This window comes from Lemur catta, chromosome 1 (assembly GCF_020740605.2).
Source record: "Lemur catta isolate mLemCat1 chromosome 1, mLemCat1.pri, whole genome shotgun sequence".
Taxonomy (NCBI): domain Eukaryota; kingdom Metazoa; phylum Chordata; class Mammalia; order Primates; family Lemuridae; genus Lemur; species Lemur catta.
The window spans coordinates 220,589,077-220,611,647 of record NC_059128.1 but is presented as its reverse complement, the minus strand read 5'-3'; the positions used below and the strand labels follow the sequence as shown (position 1 = coordinate 220,611,647).

At 36.5% G+C, this 22,571-nt stretch overlaps 1 protein-coding gene across 5 annotated transcripts in view; it reads right to left on the bottom strand.

Moving 5' to 3' along the window:
* Positions 1 to 22,571, bottom strand: part of SNX4 (sorting nexin 4) — a 60,305-nt gene that overhangs the window by 16,576 nt on the left and 21,158 nt on the right. For all 5 annotated transcript variants that reach the window (XM_045540092.1, XM_045540094.1, XM_045540093.1 and 2 more), the window contains exons 6-8: positions 19,730 to 19,785; positions 11,895 to 11,967; positions 4,885 to 4,946 (exon numbers count right to left, since the gene is read on the bottom strand). In XM_045540092.1, coding sequence (XP_045396048.1) covers positions 4,885 to 4,946; positions 11,895 to 11,967; positions 19,730 to 19,785 — 191 coding nt within the window. The remainder of the gene's footprint in view (positions 1 to 4,884; positions 4,947 to 11,894; positions 11,968 to 19,729; positions 19,786 to 22,571) is intronic.

Here is a 22,571-nt window from a genome sequence, read left to right as displayed (position 1 = left end):
TGCTAGGATTACAGGCATGAGCCACGGCGCCCAGCTTATAAACTGTTCTTGAAATAGATCATATGCTTATAGCACTAGAAGAAAAAAAAAAAGCCTCACATGGCATGGTTTCTAATGTTGTCAAGTAAGCAAAACAAACATATAACTCACCTATATAACTGTACAGTTATGATTAAAAGACAAAATAGGTAAGGCTCCTTCCAATAATTTTCTTTCATTATATGTTTACTCTCAAAATAGTAGCAACAGTTAACCTTTTTTTAGTGCTTTGCTGTTTACGAAATGGCTTTTTAGCATCTCTAGCTCCAAAGCCACATTTCTCTACCTACAAGACAATTCTGCTTTTATGCACCTCTCTCATTTCAAATTCAACATATCTAAAGCCCAGTTCTTCACATGGGAAATAAAATCCAGGTGTTCTAGCAGATTACAAGCATAACTAGCCAAATGTGTGATGTAGTGAACACAGCTAATATAACTGTAGATCATGTTAATATAATTAACTGACAATCAACCCACATGTACTTCACTCATCTAATTTTTGAGCATTTTATTATGTGCTACCATCTCAAGGTCAACATAAGACAACTCATATTCTTACTAGCTTCTTAAATTCCTGATCCAAATTTCCAATTGCTTAATAGAAATCTTTAATTCAAATGCAATCTATCCACAACAAAACCCTTTAACTCATCCCTCAAACCTGCTATTTCACCTACAACCTCTATCACAATCCTCCTAGTAACTCAGCTGCCCTCAAATTAAATCTTGGTATTCTTAGGCTGGGAGCAGTGGCTCACGCCTATAAGCCTAGCACTTTGGGAGGCTGAGGCAGGAGGATCACTTTAGGCCAGGAGTTTGAGACCAGCCTGGGCAACATAGCAAGACCCTGACTCTACAAAAATTAGAAAAATTAGCCAGGTGTGGTAGCATGTGCCTATAGTCCTAGCTACTTGGGAGCCAGGATGATTGCCTGAGCCCAGCAATTTGAGGTTGCAGTGAGCCATGATGATGTTATTGCACTCTATCCCAGGCAATAGAGACCCTGACTCAAAAAAAAAAAAAAAAAAAAAAAAAAAAATTCTTGGTATTCTTAGCACCTACCATAGTAGCAGGAGTTCAGTAACTGTGTGCTGAATGACTGAAATAATCCATTGGTAAGTCTTATTTATGTCTCATTAATATTTTTCACTGGCAATTGCTCTGGTTCAGATCTTAATTAAATGACCTCAGCCATCTCTGGTCTCCCTGATTCACTTTTTGTGAAATGTTTTAGATGTAAAATGGTTTTCTATTAATTTATTGAGTTGGCAAAAAGACTAATCTGTATATTTATCACGCAACTTTTTTTTCTTTTTTTCTGTTACCCAGGCTAGAGTGCCGTGGCGTCAGCCTAGATTACAGCAACCTCAAACTCCTGGGCTTAAGCGATCCTTCTGCCTCAGCCTCCCGGGTAGCTGGGTCTCGAACTTCTGATCTCGAGCAATTCTCCCGCCTTAACCTCCCAGAGTGCTAGGATTACAGGCGTGAGCCACCGCGCCCAGCCTCATGTGATATTAATGCAAATAATTTTCTTTAAAATTTGATTCAACCAATTGATTTTTTGTCTACTTGTCTCTTAAATTAATAGAATTTCATTTCCTGATTACAATTAATATGCTAACTTTGACAGTGTTTGATTTACACTAATTTTCCCCCCCGTTGTCTCCTATGGGATAATGTTTATGTTAATTTTTATTTTATTTTATTTTTTACCAAGGTGAAATCGAGCCTTTTTTTTTTTTTTTTGAGACAGAGTCTCACTCTGTTGCCCGGACTAGAGTGCCGTGGCATTAGCCCAGCTCACAGCAACCTCAAACTCCTGGGCTCAAGCAATCCTTCTGCCTCAGCCTCCCGAGCAGCTGGGACTACAGGCATGTGCCACCATGCCCGGCTAATTTTTTCTATATATTTTTAGTTGTTTAGGTAATTTATTTCTATTTTTAGTAGAGACGGAGTCTCACTCTTGCTCAGGCTGGTCTCGAACTCCTGAGCTCAAGGATCCACCCACCTTGGCCTCCCAGAGTGCTAGGATTACAGGCGTGAGCCACTGCGCCTGGCCGGTTTCATACAGTTTTGATTCATCTGGAGTTTTTTTAATGTAAGATGTCAGGTATGGACCCAAATTTATTAAATTCATTTGTAAAGTAATAGGTTATCCATATGTCTTTGGTTGATCAATACATTAAAATTAAATACAGGTTGGGATAGATCAGGATTATATGACATTTTTTAATGAAGAGAAGCTTATTGATGCTGTAAAAATGTAAACTCATTGCTAGGATTAGGAATACATGAAAATATATGGCCAAACATAAAGGAATAGTAGAATGGGAAGAAAGACAAATAGTATTCAACTTTTTGAAGTCTATCGTATGCTGTTTTACTTATCTTTAATTGCTTTTAGATTTATGCACATGAGTCAATCCTGATTTTTAGAATATTACCCAAACTGGAACCCCAATTAAGCTTGGGAATACTGCTCATTTAAAAATCAACATAAGGGTGGGCGCGGTGGCTCACGCCTGTAATCCTAGCACTCTGGGAGGCCGAGGCGGGAGGATCGCTTGAGGTCAGGAGTTCGAGACCAGCCTGAGTAAGAGTGAGACCCTGTCTCTACTAAAAAATAGAAAGAAATGATTTAGGCCGGGCGCGGTGGCTCACACCTGTAATCCTAGCACTCTGGGAGGCCGAGGCGGGCGGATTGTTTGAGCTCAGGAGTTCGAGACCAGCCTGAGCAAGAGCAAGACCCTGTCTCTACTAAAAATAGAAAGAAATTATATGGACAGCTAAAAATATATATAGAAAAAATTAGCCGGGCATGGTGGTGCATGCCTGTAGTCCCAGCTACTCGAGAGGCTGAGGCAGAAGGATCGCTTGAGCCCAGGAGTTGGAGGTTGCTGTGAGCTAGGCTGATGCCACGGCCCTCATTGTAGCCTGGGCAACAGAGTGAGACTCTGTCTCAAAAAAAAAAAAAAAAAGCCTCCCGGGAGGCTGAGGCAGAAGGATCCCTTGAGCCCAGGAGTTTGAGGTTGCTGCGAGCTAGGCTGACATCACGGCACTCTAGCCTGGGCAACAGAGTGAGACTCTGTCTCAAAATGAAAAAAGGAAGTATGAAACCGAGGGGAGGCAGGGATATATGGAACCATAAAAATGTATAAGAAATGAGAAAATTTTTTTATAATCCAAGGTGGAGAAGGCCTTACTAAGATATATATAAAAATCACACACTATTATTATTAAAAGGAGAAAAACTAATCATTTATATGTAATTGAATTTAATAAACAGAATATTCTACATGTTAAAGCCACCATAAGAAAAGTCAAAAGACACATGACAAACTGAAAAAAGTTTGCACAAAGACCTAATCTTACTAAAAGATAAAGAACTCCTGCAAATCAATAAGAAATAAGCTATCAGCCCTACAGATGAAAAGGCCAAAAGATACGTACAGAGAACTCATGAAATAGGGTAAAAAATGACTGTTAATCATAAGAAAATGTTTGACTTTAATCATAATTAGAGAAATACAAATTACAACTACAGGTTCTCACGACTTATAATGGGATCGCATTCCCAATAAACCCATCATAAGTGGAACCACTGTAAATCTGGGACCATCTGTACAATGAGAAGCCACTCTTCACCATATGACTAGTAAAAGTAAGTTTGCTAATACAGCGTTTGGGCAAGGGTGTGAGGAAACAGGTATTAACACTTTGCTGGTGGGAATTTAATATCTTTGGTAGAGGGTAATATAATTTCTATCAAAACTGTAACTAACCTTGGACTCAGCAATTCCACTTCTAGAATTTTATCCTACACATATACTCACATATGTGTAAAATGACATGAATATATATTGCAGCATTGAATGCAATTACAAAAGACTGGAAATAATTACCAAGACTGGTTAAATGAATTATGATACTTTTGTTCAATAAAACCCAATACAGTTATTATATTTGCCGATAACATTATATCTTGGAGAGTAGTTCTTTAAGTGAGAAAAGCAAGTTAAAGCAAAAAAACAAAGCAATGCATATAACATGCTCCTTTTTTGTGCTAAAAAATGGAAAAATGCATTTGTTTGTATGCTAATATATTACATTTATAGTGCTACATTTCACTAGAAGGATATACTAGAAACTAAGAAAGTGATATGTTGTCTTAGAGCAGGAGACTTGGGTGGTTGGCCAACAGGGACAAGGAGACTTTTCATTGTATAGCTTTTGTTCCTTTTGAATTTTGTTCTATTTGAATGTACTAACTTTTCAAAAATGTAAAATGAGCCATATTTTTAAATTAATTCAATCAAAAACTTATAATGGAACATTTGCAAGGACATTTTTCTTATAAAAAGATTTGGATAATAACTCTTAAAACATCACAGCCAAAATAATGAACACACGAAAATTCACAAAAGAAAATTATTTAAAAAAATGATCAAAATATGCAAGTTATATACACAAATATTCTAATTAAAATTATCCCAAGACTGAAAAAACTCATCTTGCAAAAGTCTTTATAAATTATAAAACAACAAAAAGAAATAAGAGAAAGAGAAAATCACTAATTCTATAAGACAGTAATTTCCAATGGAATCTTCTTAGGCATTCTGCTTCAATCAGAGTACTTTCATTTTATCTGCTCAATATATGGAATTTCCTCACTGTTTTTTATTTAAAGGAAGGCTTTAAAATGAAAAGCAGATACGTGAAAGCAGGAAAACCACTACTATGGGACATCATTTAAAAAAATAAATTTCCAAGAATTACTGCTTTTAGGCAAAGAGCTAATTGGATCTAACTGTTGTTTATTTTAAAAGTTTGCATAATGCTTACCTGAAGACTCGCCCATAATTCCCATGCACTTTATAAACACCATAGAGTCTATCTGCTACTCTCTGAAATAAAAATTTAACAGAAATTGCTGTTAGGTCAAAATTACACAGATTACTTAAAAAAATTTCCATCCTCATCAAAAAAAAAAAAAACAAAACAAAAAAAAAGAAATAAGATAAACAAAACATCACAAAAATGCCTAGTACAATAAACTTGGAAAATACATAAAAGAAAAAAAAGTTAATCTCCAAAAACCCCATCCTTCCCCAAAAAACAAAACTAGTGCTCTTACCATATTTATTATATCTTATGCTTCCATACTTCTTTTTATGCATAGCTTTTAATTACTGTTTTAAAATTTCCTATAGCAAGGGTATGTTTATCTAGCAGATTAATTATTACCTTTAATAAATATGTTTGAAATAGTTGCATCAAATTCCACTGAGTAGTATATAAAATACACAAGCATTCCCGTTGGATAACTTTGTTGGATATTTAGTTATTCCTAATTTTTTAGTATTATAATGTGATAAGCATATCTAAGAGTAAGGCTCCTTCCTTCAGACTGATTACTTATGTAAAGCACCCAAATTGGAATTTACAAAGGGAAGGAATACAAACATTTTCAATTCTATTGATATATAGTTTTACATTTAAATGCTGCATATATGCAATATACTTCTATGCTACTTGTCAAGAGATAATTCTTTCGAACCAACAAACATATTACATATTTTAATAACAACAGAATTACCATTTAGATCACTGAGATGAAATGTGTACTGCCAAGCCATTCACACAAATTTTACAAAAGTTACAACAAAATACCACATACAGTAATTAATTTGCTTTACTTTCCCCCAAAGTATTATGGATATGAACTGGAAGACCAAAAGCTAATCCCACATAAGACTTTAAAAAAAATTTCTGGTATACAGTTTCTAAATGTAAGCTCTGAGGATAAATTACCTCCCTGGTTCCTCAAACATAAGTAACTTGAGGAATTAGGCATTAACCCTATAATGAATCTTAACCCTTTCAAGACTTCAGCTTAAAGTGAAAGAATCATCTCTGTAAATACCTGAACAGGTCTAAGAGGATCATAAAATGTTTTCCATCTAGCCTTGGCCTGCTCTGAGGGAACACATACCCACTAGTCTAGGGGTCAGCACACTACAGCCCTGCTGCCCGTTTTTGTAAATAAAGTCTTACTGGAGCACTGTCATGCTCATTCATGTTAGTACTGTCTATCTGTCACAGCAGAGCTGAATAGATGTGACAGGGACCACAGAGGCAACAAAGCTGGAACATTTACTATCTAGCCTTCAGAAAAAGTTTGCCGGACCCTGCACTGGACTCAGCTTTAGGACAAAGCTCATAGCTCTATTTCTGCTTGAAACTCTTCAGGGTTATCCCCAGACCTCTAAACTAATTTCTCTAGGATGTCATTTCTCAATTATTTTTTCAGCATTCTATAGAGTGTTAAATTTTAAGTGGTTCCATCATCAAGTTAGTTTGGAAAACACTGAGGTATTATAATAAAGTTTAACAAGCTTTTTTTCTGTAGACTTTTTGAGAGATGAGGGTCTTGCTATGTTGTCCAGGCTGGCCTCGGACTCCTAGGCTCAAGCAATCCTCCTGCCTCAGCCTCCTGAGTACCCAGGACTATAGGTATGCATAACCATGCCCAGCTTTCTACAGGACTTTTTTGACCTTTTACAACACATATGAATCATGTGTGTTCAAAGGAAAGATATGGTTTGCAGTATGGAACATCTTACAGGGCTAGCATTCCAAAAAATATATGATAGAAAATATCGTTCTAGACCACTAACTTTTCTAGAGCCCAGTACTTTTAGATATCAAACCTCCTTCCTACAAACATGGGAGAGAGAAAGAGAACTTGTTAAATAACCACTTAACAACAGAAACCAGAAGCAATGTGAGTACATAATGCAGATCCAACACAAACATTCAAAGAAAAATTTTGTGAATCTCAGATATTAAAAAGTTTGTTTCTTTAAAGTATATTGCTCCTGGCAGCTGGTAAAAAAAAGGAAGAGATTTTATCATAGCAATTAGAGCTCTGGAAAATATATTGGTCCACCGGGTATAACCAAAAGAAGCAAGAGTCATACACCAAAGAGGTGAGCAACTGCTTATGTGTAGATACTCTACTTATGAACTAGGCAACAAAGAGACACTCAGCAGTTACTACTGGACCAACAATATTTCTGGTATGAACTCTTCACAGATGGAAATAAACTGTTCTAACCAACTAAAACTAAAACATGAAATGAATGTATCTAGATTATCAGGCTGTGAGAAAGATGATGAAGCTAAGAAAAACTATAAATTATAAAACAAAAATTATCATTTCTAAAGAAAAGGAAAGGAAAAAAAAGTCAGAGAAATAAAGCATGAATGATTAAAACCTGAGACAAGACTGATTAAATGGTTGTTGGTAATCAACAATATTGGTGCCAGGGAAAAGGGGCTGTACCTAATGTTTAGTTCAAACTGCTATCAATTTCATTTCTTTTGACAAGTCTTTCTTTTTGAAAATTCATCATCAGACAATTGACAGGTGAAGACTGACACCTAGCAAATTCTATGAAAATAGAAGAAATGTGGCAGCCTCGTCCAGTCATCCTTTCCAGCTCCGAATCATGGAAATAAGAATGTCTTTTCTATCCTCACTGAAGTAGTAGAGGATTAAATGCTGAGAGAGACAAAGTTCTATGACATGCTATGAGATGATGTTATTTTAAAAACTGGGACACATATAAACTTTTTCTTCTTAATTCTCCTAAGAAGTCAAAGATTATGAGATTCAAGACACCTAATACTTTCTGCCAAATGGTTTCCAAAGGAGCTATATACAATGCTTTATACTGCCACCATCACTAAACATTTCACAAACACTAGATAGTATCATCTTGTAAAAGTGACTACATCTTTATCAAGTGTTTTTTCTAAAAAGAAAAGAAAAAAAAGTAAAAAATAAAAGTGACTGCAAATGAAATGCTAAATGTATCTCAAAGATTATAATTTGCATTTTTAGAATATTAGCAGTGAAACATCCCACCCACCCTTGTAAATTTGATTTCCCATTGAGAAACAGCATAGCACAGTAGGAAACAAGAGATTTGGAGCCAGACAAATATGAGTTCATATGCTATGTCCTTTTTACGTCAGGGTTTGACTTTGGAGAATTTATTAGACCACTCCAAGCCTCACTATTATATCTGTCTTTGAAGATGTGGAAATGACCTTCATCACATGACTTTGTGAGGATTAAATAATGTTTCTAAGGTTAAGGGCAACAAGCAGGGTGGCTCAATGAATATCAGTTCTCTTCTTCCTCACCCTACTTGAATTCCCATCCTTTGTCAGTATATCATTTGTAGGTGGTTAAGAGCATGGGCTCTGGAAGTCAGATTTAATGTTTAAATTCTGGCTCCAAGTATCTATTTATTGTGTGTTACTGGGCAAATTACTTAACTTCATTTGCGTCTGTTTCCCAATTTGTAAAATGGGGACAGTAACTATCTACCTTCAAAGGGCTGCTGTGGGAATTAAGAAAAGTATGATATGCTTGAGTAGCATGGATGATACATAGTGATAATGAATGTTAGAGATAAGTGTAACTTTCCATTTGTTTTAGCTCACTAAACATAAATAATCTCATCTAGGTCTCATAACTCTGGGAGTAAAGCACCCATTAATATAACAAAAATGTATTCAGTACCTACTATGTGCGAGGCAGATATTATTCTCATTTTCCAGCAAAGAAAACAAACTCTGAAAGGCTACTAGATTTATCTGAAGGACCCAGTAAATGGCAGAGACAAGTCCCAAACTCAGCTTTTGTTAGTCTAAGGCCGCCTGCCCTTTCTGGTCGCTCTGTTTCGACTTCTTAAACATTTAACTCCTTAACCCATCTGTAACTTACTAATATATTTTGTCTTTTCTAGTTTCAAAAGAATTCTTGACAGAAAAGATAGTCAAATAATTCTACATACGCTTCATCTGTTAACAATTCATCGTGTCTCCAACAGTGTCCAAGCCTTCTTCGAGTCTTGACACTCGAGATGTTATGCAAAGACCCTTCCTGTGGCGCTTTCTGTGGTGTTTGTAGGTGTCAGTCACTGTGGAGCTTTAACTTTCCATTTTACTTCACATCACTCCTGTTACTGCCCACGACTAACGCCTCTCATCCAATTTCACAGTGTTTTAAAGCATAAGCTAATCAGAAGTCATCATGTGTTTTTCACTGGCATTTCTCTCATTTATAGTCAGAATTTCAATGGGATTCACAGATCGAGTGTTGCATTTCCTTTGAAGACCTCAAGCTGTCTTCTATGTCAATAAAGTTTCTGAAGCCTGTTTTCAAAAAGTTTAGGATAAACAAGTATACTACCCAGAATTCTCTTACTTGGCTATTACAAACTCTTTGATAACAAGGTCATTTTTTTAGAAAACTTATCTATTTCCCCACAACAGCAGTGGTAAAAGGGTCACCTTCTTTAAAGTACTTGTCACATATACATTACCAAGTAGTCCCCTCTGGTTGGTTACAATTAAATTCAAGAAACAATTTATTGTTTTTCCAGATCTTTTTAAACATAAAACTGTGATCATATATATTTATTCAATAAATGTTTAAGTGAGTGCCTCCTATGTGTCAGGCACTATTGCAGGGCTTTAGAAGTAAGAAAACAAAGCACTCACTCTTGTGGAATTCACATATACTGGCAGGGGAGAGAACTAACAATGAGTACATAATACAACGTCAGTATTGCTACAAAGACAATAGCAATAATGGGAAGTGACAGAAAATGATAAACAATGACATCTTATTTTATGTAAGATGCCCAAGAAAGATCTCTCTGAAGAGGCACTTGTGCCAAAAACTGAAGGATAAGCAAGAACATGCCAAGAGAGGATTTCGAAGGTGAGGAGTGAGTGTAAAAATGGTACAGGCATGGGAAAGAGCAAATAAAAGTCCTAGGGCAGAAAGAAGTTTGGCATGGTTGAGAATAGTTAGAAGGATAATAGAGCTAAAGTGGAGTGGGCACAGAGTAAAAAAGAATATAAAAATAGTGTGTGAGAGAATCTGTTTAAAATTTTCTTTAACATGATGGTTTTGTCATAATCTTTAAAGGTTATTTAAGTATTAATCACATTTTAAAATTCAGCACAAAAGCAGACATAATCACTACCATGCCTTGTTTTGTGATAGCTTTCCTACTTTATAAAAGCAATCATCCATCTCTTCTCACAGTCTGAGTACAGCACAGTCTCACAACGGTGACAATCACTTCTTCCTCTTTTTTCTCTATTTCTTTTCTTTTTCATTTTTATTCAAATAGAGACAGGGTCTCACTATGTTGCCCAGCCTGGACTCAAACTCCTGGGCTCAAGTGATCCTACTGGCTCAGCCTCCCAAGCAGCTGGGATTACAGGTGCCTGCCACCACATCGGGTTCTTCCTCCTTTACACCGCTAGATCTCGCTTAAATTTATTCCCTTTGCTACACGGATTTTCTGAGTGTTTAACTGTATACTTTGTTTAATTCTCCACTCCATATCCGAGATTCCTGAAAAATCTGATTCTGCCCAGGTATTTCTGTTTTGTCCCTCCTTCTAAGCATGAAAGACTATTTCATAATCTCTCAATATTTTCAGTTAGTCACGTAACTGCTTAATATTAATAATTTACCTCTGTCTACTCTTGACTCCTCAACTATTAGCTTCCTGCTAAATGAATCGTTCTACAGTGTTCCTCTTACCTTTGGTTGAAGGCCTTTAAGGAGGGACACAGCTTTCATAATCAGCCAGAGCTCTAAGTTAGACAGATTCTCCAAGTGCTCTAGCACAGAAGACAAAGCAGTGTGAACTGCTCTTCCAGCATTCTAGGGTGTCTCTGTCCCCCATCCCCACTTTCCATAGAACTGTTGCCTAATTTATCTGGGTAATTTCAAGGCAACCATAGGCCTAGAAATTTTACCTCATTAAACCATAGCTCTTTCCAATACCCAGATCTTGACTCTAGCCTAATAATTCTCACAGGTGCCTTTTCTTTTCCTACAAAGTATTATATCTCATAATTTATTTAAGGAGCCAAATGATATTCTGAACAGTAAAACTAGAGATTGGGCCAATATGAGGATCTTCAGAAGGATTTTCTACCTTTATTCTATTCTTCTATACTATTAAGGAAATCTTTAAACATACAAAAATATACAGAACAGAAGGATATATCTCCATTTCCCAACACCCAGATTCAACAGTTGTTATATGGCCAATCTAGTTTCATCTACAATTGCCTCCATTTTCATTCCTTACCAGCGGACTCTTTTATTAAAGCAAATCCCAGACAACATATTTCATTTCAAGAGAATTCCAATCAGCATAAAATGTGATCTTGGATTTGGTAACTCAGTCTCTTTCGAAGTCTTTAGCACAGGCAAGTTCTAAGGTTCCCTCTACGTTACCCCAAAAGACCAAAGTGGGTTACCAACATTTCCCAGGCACGTTAATTTACTGAAAAGTACTTTTCTCCATGTCTATATGGCTAAGTACAATGATTATTCCTTAATTTCTAGTTTATTTTTCATGGCAGACTATTACCCCAAATTAATTTAGTAGAATTTAAGAGCACAGACACAAGATAGCCTAACATCCATAAACTAAAAAATTGAAAGAATAAGATATTATATGTAGATATAAAATCCTACACTTATTTACATTTCAACACTGAAATGGCTGGCCTTTTGGTAAGACAACTATGCCATTACAAACCATGGAAAACAATATGCTAAAATTGTTTATAACAGAAAATATTTCACTTTTTAAAAAAAAATACAGTTTGGATGATAAACATACTAAATTTGAATGTAAAAATCAGTCATTCACATAGATACCATCCATTACTTAAACACGTATGATTAAATGAGAAGCATTTCCTTATAAATGTGTGTCAAAAAGCGCTTGGGAAACACTTACAGCTCTGACTCGAAGAAGATGGGAGATGACAGACTGTAGTTCATCACTGTAGTGTTTTAGTTCAGTAAATCTCCTGAAACAGGAAATAAAACATCATTTCTCTCATGAAAACAAGCAGTTAAAAACTCAAAGACAAAACAGTCCTTCCTGAGAATAATAAAACTGATTCTATTTAACCATATGCTGGCCTTAAACATTTATATGCCAATATAAATTTTAAAAATTCTAAAATAAGATACTTTCTTTTGTTATCTTAAAAGCCAAAATGTTGTACTTCATAATGTACATCCTGGGGCAAAGATAGAGAAAATAATCTGTTGGTATAAAAAATTACTTTGGGAAAAAAAAAAAAACAAAAAAATTTATGGTGCTAAAAAATCATACGGTACAACCATAAACTCACAGTGTAACCTCAATCTTAATTCTGCTCAGTAATCTTTGTTTCCTTAATCGATTAACTGCCATTCTCCATGAAGACCAAAAACTTCTAATACAACACCTGGCGCTCTCCAAACAATCAATCCTCATAGATACAACAGAAGCCATTCCACAGGAGTAACCTCCACCTTCACCTCCTGCCAAGTAATTTGCAAACTTCCCCATATCTACATTCTTTCTTCCCTCCCTCTAGGACTTCTTCACATCCAGCTACACCCCATATTCCTATTTCCTAACTCCCTCTCTCTACAAGCTTCTTCTAACTAGCATACCAATTAACTCAAGTCTTTCTTAGATTAACACACACACACTCCCTTGACAACACACCTCACTATTAACACCCTCTCAATACCCACCCCTCTTATAGCCAAGCTTTCCCAAGCCATCATCTCCCTAACAATAATCACTGCTTCCCTTCCATTGACTGCGTGGTCTATCAGAATCTAGCTTCTGCCTCCAGCACTGTATTATATGTATACAGTGGAAAAATATTCCTGACAAAGTCATCAACTATTTTCATGTTGCTAAAAGCCAATGATACATTTTAGTTCTCCTCTTACTTGATCTTCCTGGCAATGTAAGAGCTGACATCACCCTGCTAAAAAATGTGTTCCCTTACCAGTGTCATTTTCTCATGGTACTCTCTGGTCACTGCTGAAGTTTCTTTTGCAGTACTTCCTTCACCCATCTCTTAAATCTCCCAACTGTGGTGCACAAAGAATTCTGAAACGTTTGTTAAAATCACTACTGAGGGTATCTCAGTAGGAGAGGAGTGTGAATAACCACAACAACTATATACAGAGGCCCTAATGGGCTCAGGAATCTGAATTTATATTTATAATAACAAGCTCACCCACAGGATGCTGGCAATCCTCAAGTTATACTTCGAAAACACCCTAAAAGTGTTGGCATTCTTCAGGGTTCAAGGCTAAATTCTTAGCCATCTTCCAATCAATCTTTCAATCTACATTCTTTATGTGACTTATTCACAAAGTTTCACAATTATGATCTATATGCTGCTGAATTCCAAATTTCTACCATCAGCCCAAATCTCTCTTCTAAACTCCACTTCTAAACTATGAAGCTAACTGATATAGCAGACATTGGCACTTGCTTTTATATCCAAAGCTCAACCTACCTTCCACTACCCCTCAAAATCTCTTTCCCCTGTGCTCCCTAGCACTCTAAAGAATGAAATCTGAGTGCCATCTGTATTTCCTTCTCCTCTCCTTCACCCCATATACACTACTAATCACCTAGTCTATTGATTCTACCTTCTAAATATCGCCCAAATCCATTCACTTTTCTCTGGCATCTGCCAATGCCCTACATTCAGATTAGGATCATTACTTCTCACCTGGAATTCTCATAGTGTCCTCCTGACTAGTCTCCTGCCCACTCCCACACCACTCTAATCTACTGTCCACTCTGCTTTGATGATCTTCCTAAAGTCCAAATCTACATCACACCCCTGCTTTTAAGCGGGTTTCTTTCTGCTGCAAAGGTTATCCACTGATCCTGAGTCAAAGTCCAAACTACTAAATGTGGCTTACAAAACTTTTCACAGACCCCATATATGCAATAACAGTGGTTCATCTAAATAAAGACGCAGCTACCAAGGTTGAGGGCATCAAATCATTAGATAAAATACTTAACCTCTACCACTCTTTCTCCTCTAAAGACAGTATTTTTCACCTAAGAAAATAATTCAGGGATAAAAGGGCTGGCAAGATTGGCTTGCAATTAAGTGAAGTGCACATCCATGTTTGATCATCCTTTTTATATCCTAGATGGAAGGTAGAAAAAGTACTCTTCAGTTTTGCTTGCATTTTTAGGATAAAACTCTGGAGGGATACAAATCTAAAAAGTAATAAGACCTTAACCTCTGGGGAGAGGGAAGGGGAATGGATAGACAGGGACAGGAGTGAGACTTTTCACTGTACAGCTTTTCTGTATCTATCAATCTACATATATATCTGGTTAACCATGAGAATATATTACCTAGTTAAAAATTTTTATTTACGTACGATTAAATTTTTAAAAATATATATTACTTCAGGTAACTATGAGCTGCTTTCTTTATGAAGAGCCAACCAGAATCAAGCTGGCACAATTTTCCCTTAGAAGTTTTGAATTTGAATTTCAAGAGGCAAATAGTTTGTTAAACTCTATCTATCCATCCTTGATCAGATTTTCTTGTATTGGGGGCCAAGAGCCAGAAATTCTACAAGATTAGCTCTTCTGCAGCTCTCCAACTTGATGAGATCCCCTAAGGACCTTTCTCTTCCAGCTTCCCAACTATGGAGCTGGCATGACTATAAAATTCTTAGTTGTCATATATGTTTATGAAAAAGTTATAAGAACATAAATAGTAAGCCTTAAAACACTTAAATTAGGCAAACCAGAGGTTTCTGGAGTTGAAGAGATCCTGACATCTTTGGTCATAGAAAGTATAAAGCACACTATAATTTTCTATCTGACTAACAGAGGGGTACTATCTCTTCTGAAAGGCTGAGGGGTAGGGGGTGGTGACAACACAGAAAGCATTCCCAGGTGATCACATCACCAGGACATCAGGGCTGAAAGATTCTGAACACCTAGCTGACAGGGACAAAATGTATATCTTTGGAAAAAATCAGTTATTGGGAAATCAGAAGACCTAAAGGTGAAGTCTGAAAAATCCATCAAGCTCTAGATAATAATGTGTATTTAAGAAATGAAGAAATGAATTTTCTTTGCCCAAGTCAAAATCTAGTAATGTCTACATATTAAAATGAGGAATTCAGGCCAGGCACAGTGTTTCATGCCTGTAATCCTAGCACTCTGGGAGGCTGAGGCAGGAGGATCGCTTGAGCTCAGGAGTTTGAGACCAGCCTGAGCAAAAGCAAGACCATGTCTCTACTAAAAATAGAAAAATGAGCCAGTGTCCTGGAGCGCACCTGTAGTCCCAGCTACTCAGGAGGCTGAAGCAGGAGGATCACCAGACGATGCCACTGCACTCCAGCCAGGGCAACAGAGCAAGAGCAAGACTCTTGTCTCCAAAAAAAAAAAAAAAAAAAAAAAGAGGCATCCTACCCTAACTAATTACATGTTTTCTTAAAGAGAGATTGAATACTAAAAACCACATATAATAATGTAAAAATGCTGTAGTTTCACACAAAAGGAGAGTTTAAAAAGACCCTCCAGACTAGGGAGATGAGGTTATAAAACTTCCCTCCCAGAATACTAAATATCTAAAATTCCTATGAAGCATGAAAAAATAAACATGCAAATGCAGATTCTGATAAGACTGTAAGTTTGAGGTTGTCTATATCTAATATATCCTATGGCCTCAACCAATTTTATTTTCTATTCTCCTAAAAACATTCCTATTACAACTATAGACTCTATGTTTCCCTTAATTCTTCATATTCTACTTTTACTTACTTTTAGTCATTTTCACTAAGCCTGGACAGGTTCCTCTCCTAATCAAATCTCATCAATTATTCAAGACTCATGTTGAAAATAATCTCTACCAAGGCTTTTTCTGAATGTCTCTCTCCAATTTGAAAGTTCAATGGCACGAACAGTTTGCGATCTGTTATCTATTTCATACGGCTTTCATATTTTCATATGGCTGTAGTTTTCTCTACCCTGCTACACTGAAAGTATTTTAATCCATACAGATTCTCTTATGCTTCTTTACAACTTGTACAACCATTACCTAAGATAAAGTCTTGAAGGAAAAGAAACAATGAATTCTGGTATTCTGAGTGATGGTTAGAAATAATAAATGTATCAGTCCACTCCCCACCCTCCTCTTCTTTCAGTGGCTACATTTCTAGTTCTTGCCTCCTTGCCTATGAGAGTTAATATGGTGTACCGTAAGCTCCCTGAAATAAACTTATTATATATACAACTTCTCTCTATCCATACATCCTGACCTCAAACTCAGCATAAGAAAGGTATATATGAGCGGCCAAGGTGGCTCATGCCTGTAATCCTAGCACTGTGGGAGGCCAAGCTGGGAAGACTGCTTGAGGCCAGGAGCTGGAGACTAGCCAGGGCAACAGAGAAAAACCTGTTCTCTAAAAAAAATTTAAAAAAAAAACAAGAAGAAGAAGGTTATATATAACCTGATAGTTTGGAAACTCAAGGAATAACCCACGTCAATCATAATCTTAACAATCAGTGTGGCCTACCTTTCTTTTAAAAGAAGAAAACTATGATTTTATACATGAATTAACTAAAGTCACATGGATTTTTTTTTTTTTGCCAAGAAAAACTGGCAACTAAAGCCCCAGTAAATGAAACTTCTACTGTGAAAGGCAGCACCGCACATGAGTGATTTGTATTGTTTGTGTCTACTAGAAACAGATTTAAAAATAACCATGTAAATAATGTTACTTACATAAACTGGCCAGTTTACCACCTAGATTTTGTCTTACTAGGTAGTTTATTTGCAACTACAATATAAGGAGCTCAATAAATGGAGATAAACCCTGGGCACATCTCTTTTAAGAAAAATATACAGTTAATGCAATATAAAAAGCATTTATAAGTCAGGCAAGGTGGCTCACGCTTATAATCCTAGCACTCTGGGAGGCCAAGGCGGGAGGATCACTTGAGCTCAGGAGTTCGAGACCAGCTTGAGCAAGAGTGAGACCCCGTCTCTACTAAAAATAGAAAAAATTAGCCAGGCATAGTGGTGCATGCCTGTAGTCCCAGCTACTCGGAAGGCTGAGGCAGGAGGATTGCTTGAGCCCAGGTGTTTGAGGTTGCTGTGAGCTAGGCTAATGCCACGGCACTCTAGCCCTGGCAACAGAGTGAGACTCTGTCTCAAAAAAAAAAAAAAGAATCTGTTATTACAGGCCAGTCACAATGGCTCATGCCTGTAATCATAGCACTCTGGGAGGCCGAGATGGGAGGATCGTTTGAGCTCAGGAGTTCGAGACCAGCCTGAGCAAGAGTGAGACCCTGTCTCTACTAAAAATAGAAAGAAATTAGCTGGACAACTAAAAATATATAGAAAAAATTAGCTGGGCATGGCGGCACATGCCTGTAGTCCCAGCTACTCAGGAGGCTGAGGCAAGAGGATTGCATGAGCCCAGGAGTTTGAGGTTGCTGTGAGGTAGGCTGACGCCACGGCACTTTAGCCTGGGCAACAGAGTAAGACTCTGTCTCAAAAAAAACCCAAAAAAACAAAAAACAAAAGAATCTGTTATAACAATGAACAATGTACACAATTCTCTTATCTAGAATACAAGATAAGCAAATTCTATTACCAAATATACACTTTAACAAGAACATAAGGGCAAAAAACTGCCTTGGTAATATTATTGGTCATATCACATTTAAAATTCTACATACAATATGGATAGTAAATAAAATGTAGCTATTCAGAAAACCTGGTTAGGTCAGAAAAGGGAAGAAAAACATTCAATCGACAAAATATTTTTCATTAAGGTGAAAACTATTCAATAGAAAATGCTGAAAAAATGTTAATACTAAAGTATTAATAAAAATAGTACCTACATCATTCTCTAATGAATGAACAGCCACCAAGGTCATGAACTTAGCTTATTAAGTTTTCGGCTTTGTAAAGTTGTTTTTTTGTGTGAGGGTGACTTACAATTTTAGTTCTTAATTTAGAGAACACCTCTTATAGACCATGCATATTACAATAACACTTACAAAAACCACAATGGAACTTTTGATTTATATTAAGTGAAAGAAGCTAATCTGAAAGGCTATATACTGTATGATATGACATTCTGAAAAAAAAAAAAACTATGAAGACAGTAAAAAGATCATTGGTTGCCAGGGGTTAGGGAAAGAGAGGGATGAATAGGTGGAGCGCAGAGGATTTTTAGGGCAGTAAAACTCTCCTGTATGATATACTATAATGGTGGATACATGTCATTATCCATTTGTCCAAACCCATAGAATGTCCCACATCAAGAGTGAACCCTAAGGTGAACAATGGACTTTGGGTAATAATGCTCTGTCAATGTGGGTTTATCAGCTGTAACAAACACAGCACTCTGGTGTGGGATGTTGATAGTGGGGAGGGCTGTGTGCGTGGGGAGACAGGGTATATATGGGAACGCTGTGCTTTTGTACTTTCTGCTCTATTTTGCAGAAATTGCTAAACCTAAAATTACTCTAAAAAATAAAATATATTTAAAAAAAGATTTAAAAACCTCAATGGTTACCATCACAACTTCCTAACTGCCAAAATTTAAAAATATTCATTTATATTCAAAATTTACAGTAAAAATCAGAGGCATTATTGTTGATATGTTACAGTTTATAAAGTCAGGCATGATAGGTCACCAAAATATGCAAACTTGGCCTTTGATGAGAATTTACACTACACAGGAGTTAATGGTGAAGGACTCACTAAACAAATTCTAACAGACCTCATAAATTTGGTCTCCCAAAACAGAAAAGCCTCATCTGCTTAAGCACTTATCCAACTGAAAAACTCCTCTAGCTGAACCAAATTGCCAGGTAAAGATCCATATGATAAAGAACCTGAATTATTCACCAAATTTAGAGACTGAGCAAAATCAAAATCTTAAATACCTAGGTCCCATCCTAAGGAAAGTCATTTCTGAATACACTGACTTCCGCTGACATAGAAATACTCTCACAAACATCAGCTGACATTAACAAAGTGAAGTACCTGCCATATAAATATATTTCCATGAAACTATTATGCTAGTATGCATTTATCTTTTCTTTTGAGACAGAGTCTCCCTCCAGAGTCTCACTCCATTGCTCCAGATAGACTGCCGTGGCGTCAACTTAGCTCACAGCAACCTCAAACTCCTGGGATCAAGCGATCCTCCTGCCTCAGCCTCCCGAGTAGCTGGGACTATAGACATGTGCCACCATGCCCACCTAATTTTTTCTATTTTTAGTAGAGACAGGGTATCAGTCTTGCTCAGGCTGGTCTTGAACTCCTGACCTCCAGTGAACCTCCTGCCTCGGCCTCCCAGAGTGCTAGGATTATAGCATGAGCTACCACACACGGCCCATATGCATTTACCTATCAAGTTTTTTTGCTATACAACACGGACAAATTATTAATATATATAACTTTATCTTGAACTCTGCATATTTAACAAGCAAAGTGATAAAAGGAAAAACTATATAAAATCAAAATTACTTAAATTCTCCTAGAAAAAAGCAATGGTTTAAATTTCTAAAACTTCAGTTACTTACAACTTTAAATCCAATTAAGTTACCAAATTTCAAGATCAGTTTTAGACTTTAAAAGTATTTCACTAAATGTGAATTACTGTTTTAAATATTTAGCAAATAAAGTGCATACATTCAGAAATGAAAAATTAAATAGATTGAGAGGCATCATTCAAAACAACATTGTAACTGTTATTAAAACAAAACCTTACTTGTCTGGGTTTTTCACTCTGAATGTTGCATTAAGCGCTTTTAACCTGGAGTCTGCCTGGAAAAAATAATTTGTTCACTTAATACAATTACATTTCAGGGTATAAAATTCAAACAATTTTATTTTCCCTTTAGAATTATGATGCTAAAGTATGGTTTTCTTCATATTAATTGTTATAAACACATTAAACATGTCTAAAAAAACAGCTTAGTAGTTATTTTTGAAAATTCTACAAAAACATATTATAAATTAGACTGAATACACGGCATTCGACAATACTAAAGTAAAACAACTGTAAACACCAACCAATACACTAACAGGCATATAGGTCTACATTATTAGAATTCAAAATAGGTCATTTGAAAAAAGTAGTTTACCTTTTCTCTGAGCCAAAAAAAGCAATGATCTATATATATAAACTAAATAAAAACTACTGCTTTAGGGCCTATGCACTACTGAGGGTAGTTCTCAGATGGAATTCAAACCAAACGTATGTTGGTTGTTTTCACTACCATAATCTTTATTTTAGAAAAAAAAAAGAAGAAGAAATATGGAAATACATATACTAAAGTAATACTGTACTAAATAAAACAAGTTAGATAACATCAATTATTTCTAGTTAGCAGAAAATGTACAAGACAACACAACTTTTTAACTATCTTTACTTATTCCTAGATAATTGCCCTCAAAGGAGGGACAGAGGGATAGATACTAAATCATAATAAGTAATAATTGCATGAAATATATACTTAACGTATCCAAATCTTACCCTAAATTCTCATTTTTTTAAAAAAGAAGACTACCAAGTAACTTTTCTAACCAAGGTCCAAGAACTACAGGGCTCATAAAAGATAGCTCAATCAGGAATCAATTTCAAAATGTGGTTTGGCTTACAAAATCCCAATCAGCTTGAAAATTTTACATTATTCTAGCTTCTGACCGGTAATTACAAATACTCTCGGCTAATAAAACAAACAAACACAACAAAAATATTACCAGGGCTTCCCAGATTACTTAAGAAAATAAAAACAAATGTAACAAATGCTACTCTGCACACCCAACCTTCTATACCTACAGACCAAAGGAGATTCAAAGAACTTTCTAAAGAATATCTTTAAAAGCTTAATTTATCACTGATTTCAGGGAATTATCTCATTTCTAAAATCAGTATTTCACCAATTCTTGATCTTTCTTGTATCTCAAGGACAAACGAGCTAATACATGTTGAAGTCCTTACAAAATAAAAGCACCTACGAACTTAAGGCATATATTAAAAATCACTAAACACCAAAGGATCTCATAAGTGTTAATGACTTTAGTCACATGAGAGTGTGTTTCTTTTTAAATATACTTCTTTTTTTTTATTTTTTTTGGAGACAGAGTCTTGCTTTGTCACCCCTGCTAGAGTGCAGTGACATCATCATAGCTCACTGCAACCTCAAACTCCTGGGCTCATGTGATCCTCCTGCCTCAGCCTTCTGAGTAACTGACTACAGGTGTGCAACACTACACCCAGCTAATCTTTCTTTTTGTAGAGACTGAGTCTCGCTCTTGCTCAGGCTGGTCTCCAGCTCTGGGCCTCAAGCAATCTTCCCATCTAGGCCTCCCAGAGTGCTAGGATTACAGGAGCAAGCCATTGCACCTGGCCATAAATGTGGTTATTTACATGAGGATGAAATTACATGAAAACCATGAGAAGAAAACTTTCATTTGTATCTTTTCTTGAATCTCATACTTTTTAATACCACCAATTAATTTTTTAGTTTTAACATCTTCAATATACCAATTCAGAAGTCATTAAATATAAAAGGTCACCACTCTAACCTTTGCTTACCACACATTCTGCCAGATCAGATCCATCACCACACCCAACTCTCAAGATTCCATATAAGGGAAGCTGCCTAAAATGTCACCAAACCAGAAACTTCTCCCATAAGCTAGACCTCTGAAAACCTACCAGGACTTTCCAAATCTGACAGGTTACCATCCACCTAGTCAGATACCCCATTCAACATCTAAAGATGCCCCTTAATCCTGCAGTCCCCAACCCCCAGGCCTCGAACTGGTACAGGCCCATACAGCAGGTGGTGAGCAGCGGGCAAGCAAGCAAAACTTCATCTGTATGTATAGCAGGTCCCTATAACTCACATCACCACATAAGCTCTGCCTCCTGTCAGTTCAGCAGCAGCATTAGATTCTCATAGCAGCTTGAACCCTATTGTAAACTACATATGAGAAGGATCTAGGTTGTGCATTCCTTATGAAAAGCTAATGCCTGATGATCTAAGGTGGTGATGCTAGCACTGGGGAGTGGCTACAAATACAGACTATCATTAGCAGAGAGGTTTCACTGCAGAGACCATCATAAATCAGTATCAAAATCCTATCAGTGAGTGGCAAGTGATGATGATAACAGAAATAAAGTGCACAATAAAGATAATGTGCTTGAATCATCCCCAAACCATACCCCTCGCCTCCACCATGGGTGGAAAAATTGTCTTCCATGAAACCGGTCCCTAGTGCCAAAAAGGTTGGGGACCACTGCCTTAATTCATCATTGTTTCACACTACCCTATTTCTTTTAAAACAGAATTATCTGAAATCATCTTGTTTACTTGATTCTTGGCTGCCCATTAAGAATGTAAGAGCCATAAAAAAGCACAATGAGAATGGTGGCCCCTGGAGTTCTATGAAGGCTGCGGTGGCAACACTTTTATCTGCTTTGTCTAGGGCCTCTCTCTCTCAGGAACATTCCTCTTTCTTGGTCCATTATTCCTCTTTCTTGGCATCTACTGCAGGTTTATCATTCATGTCTCAGCTCTTGAAGGAAGGGTAATCATGTG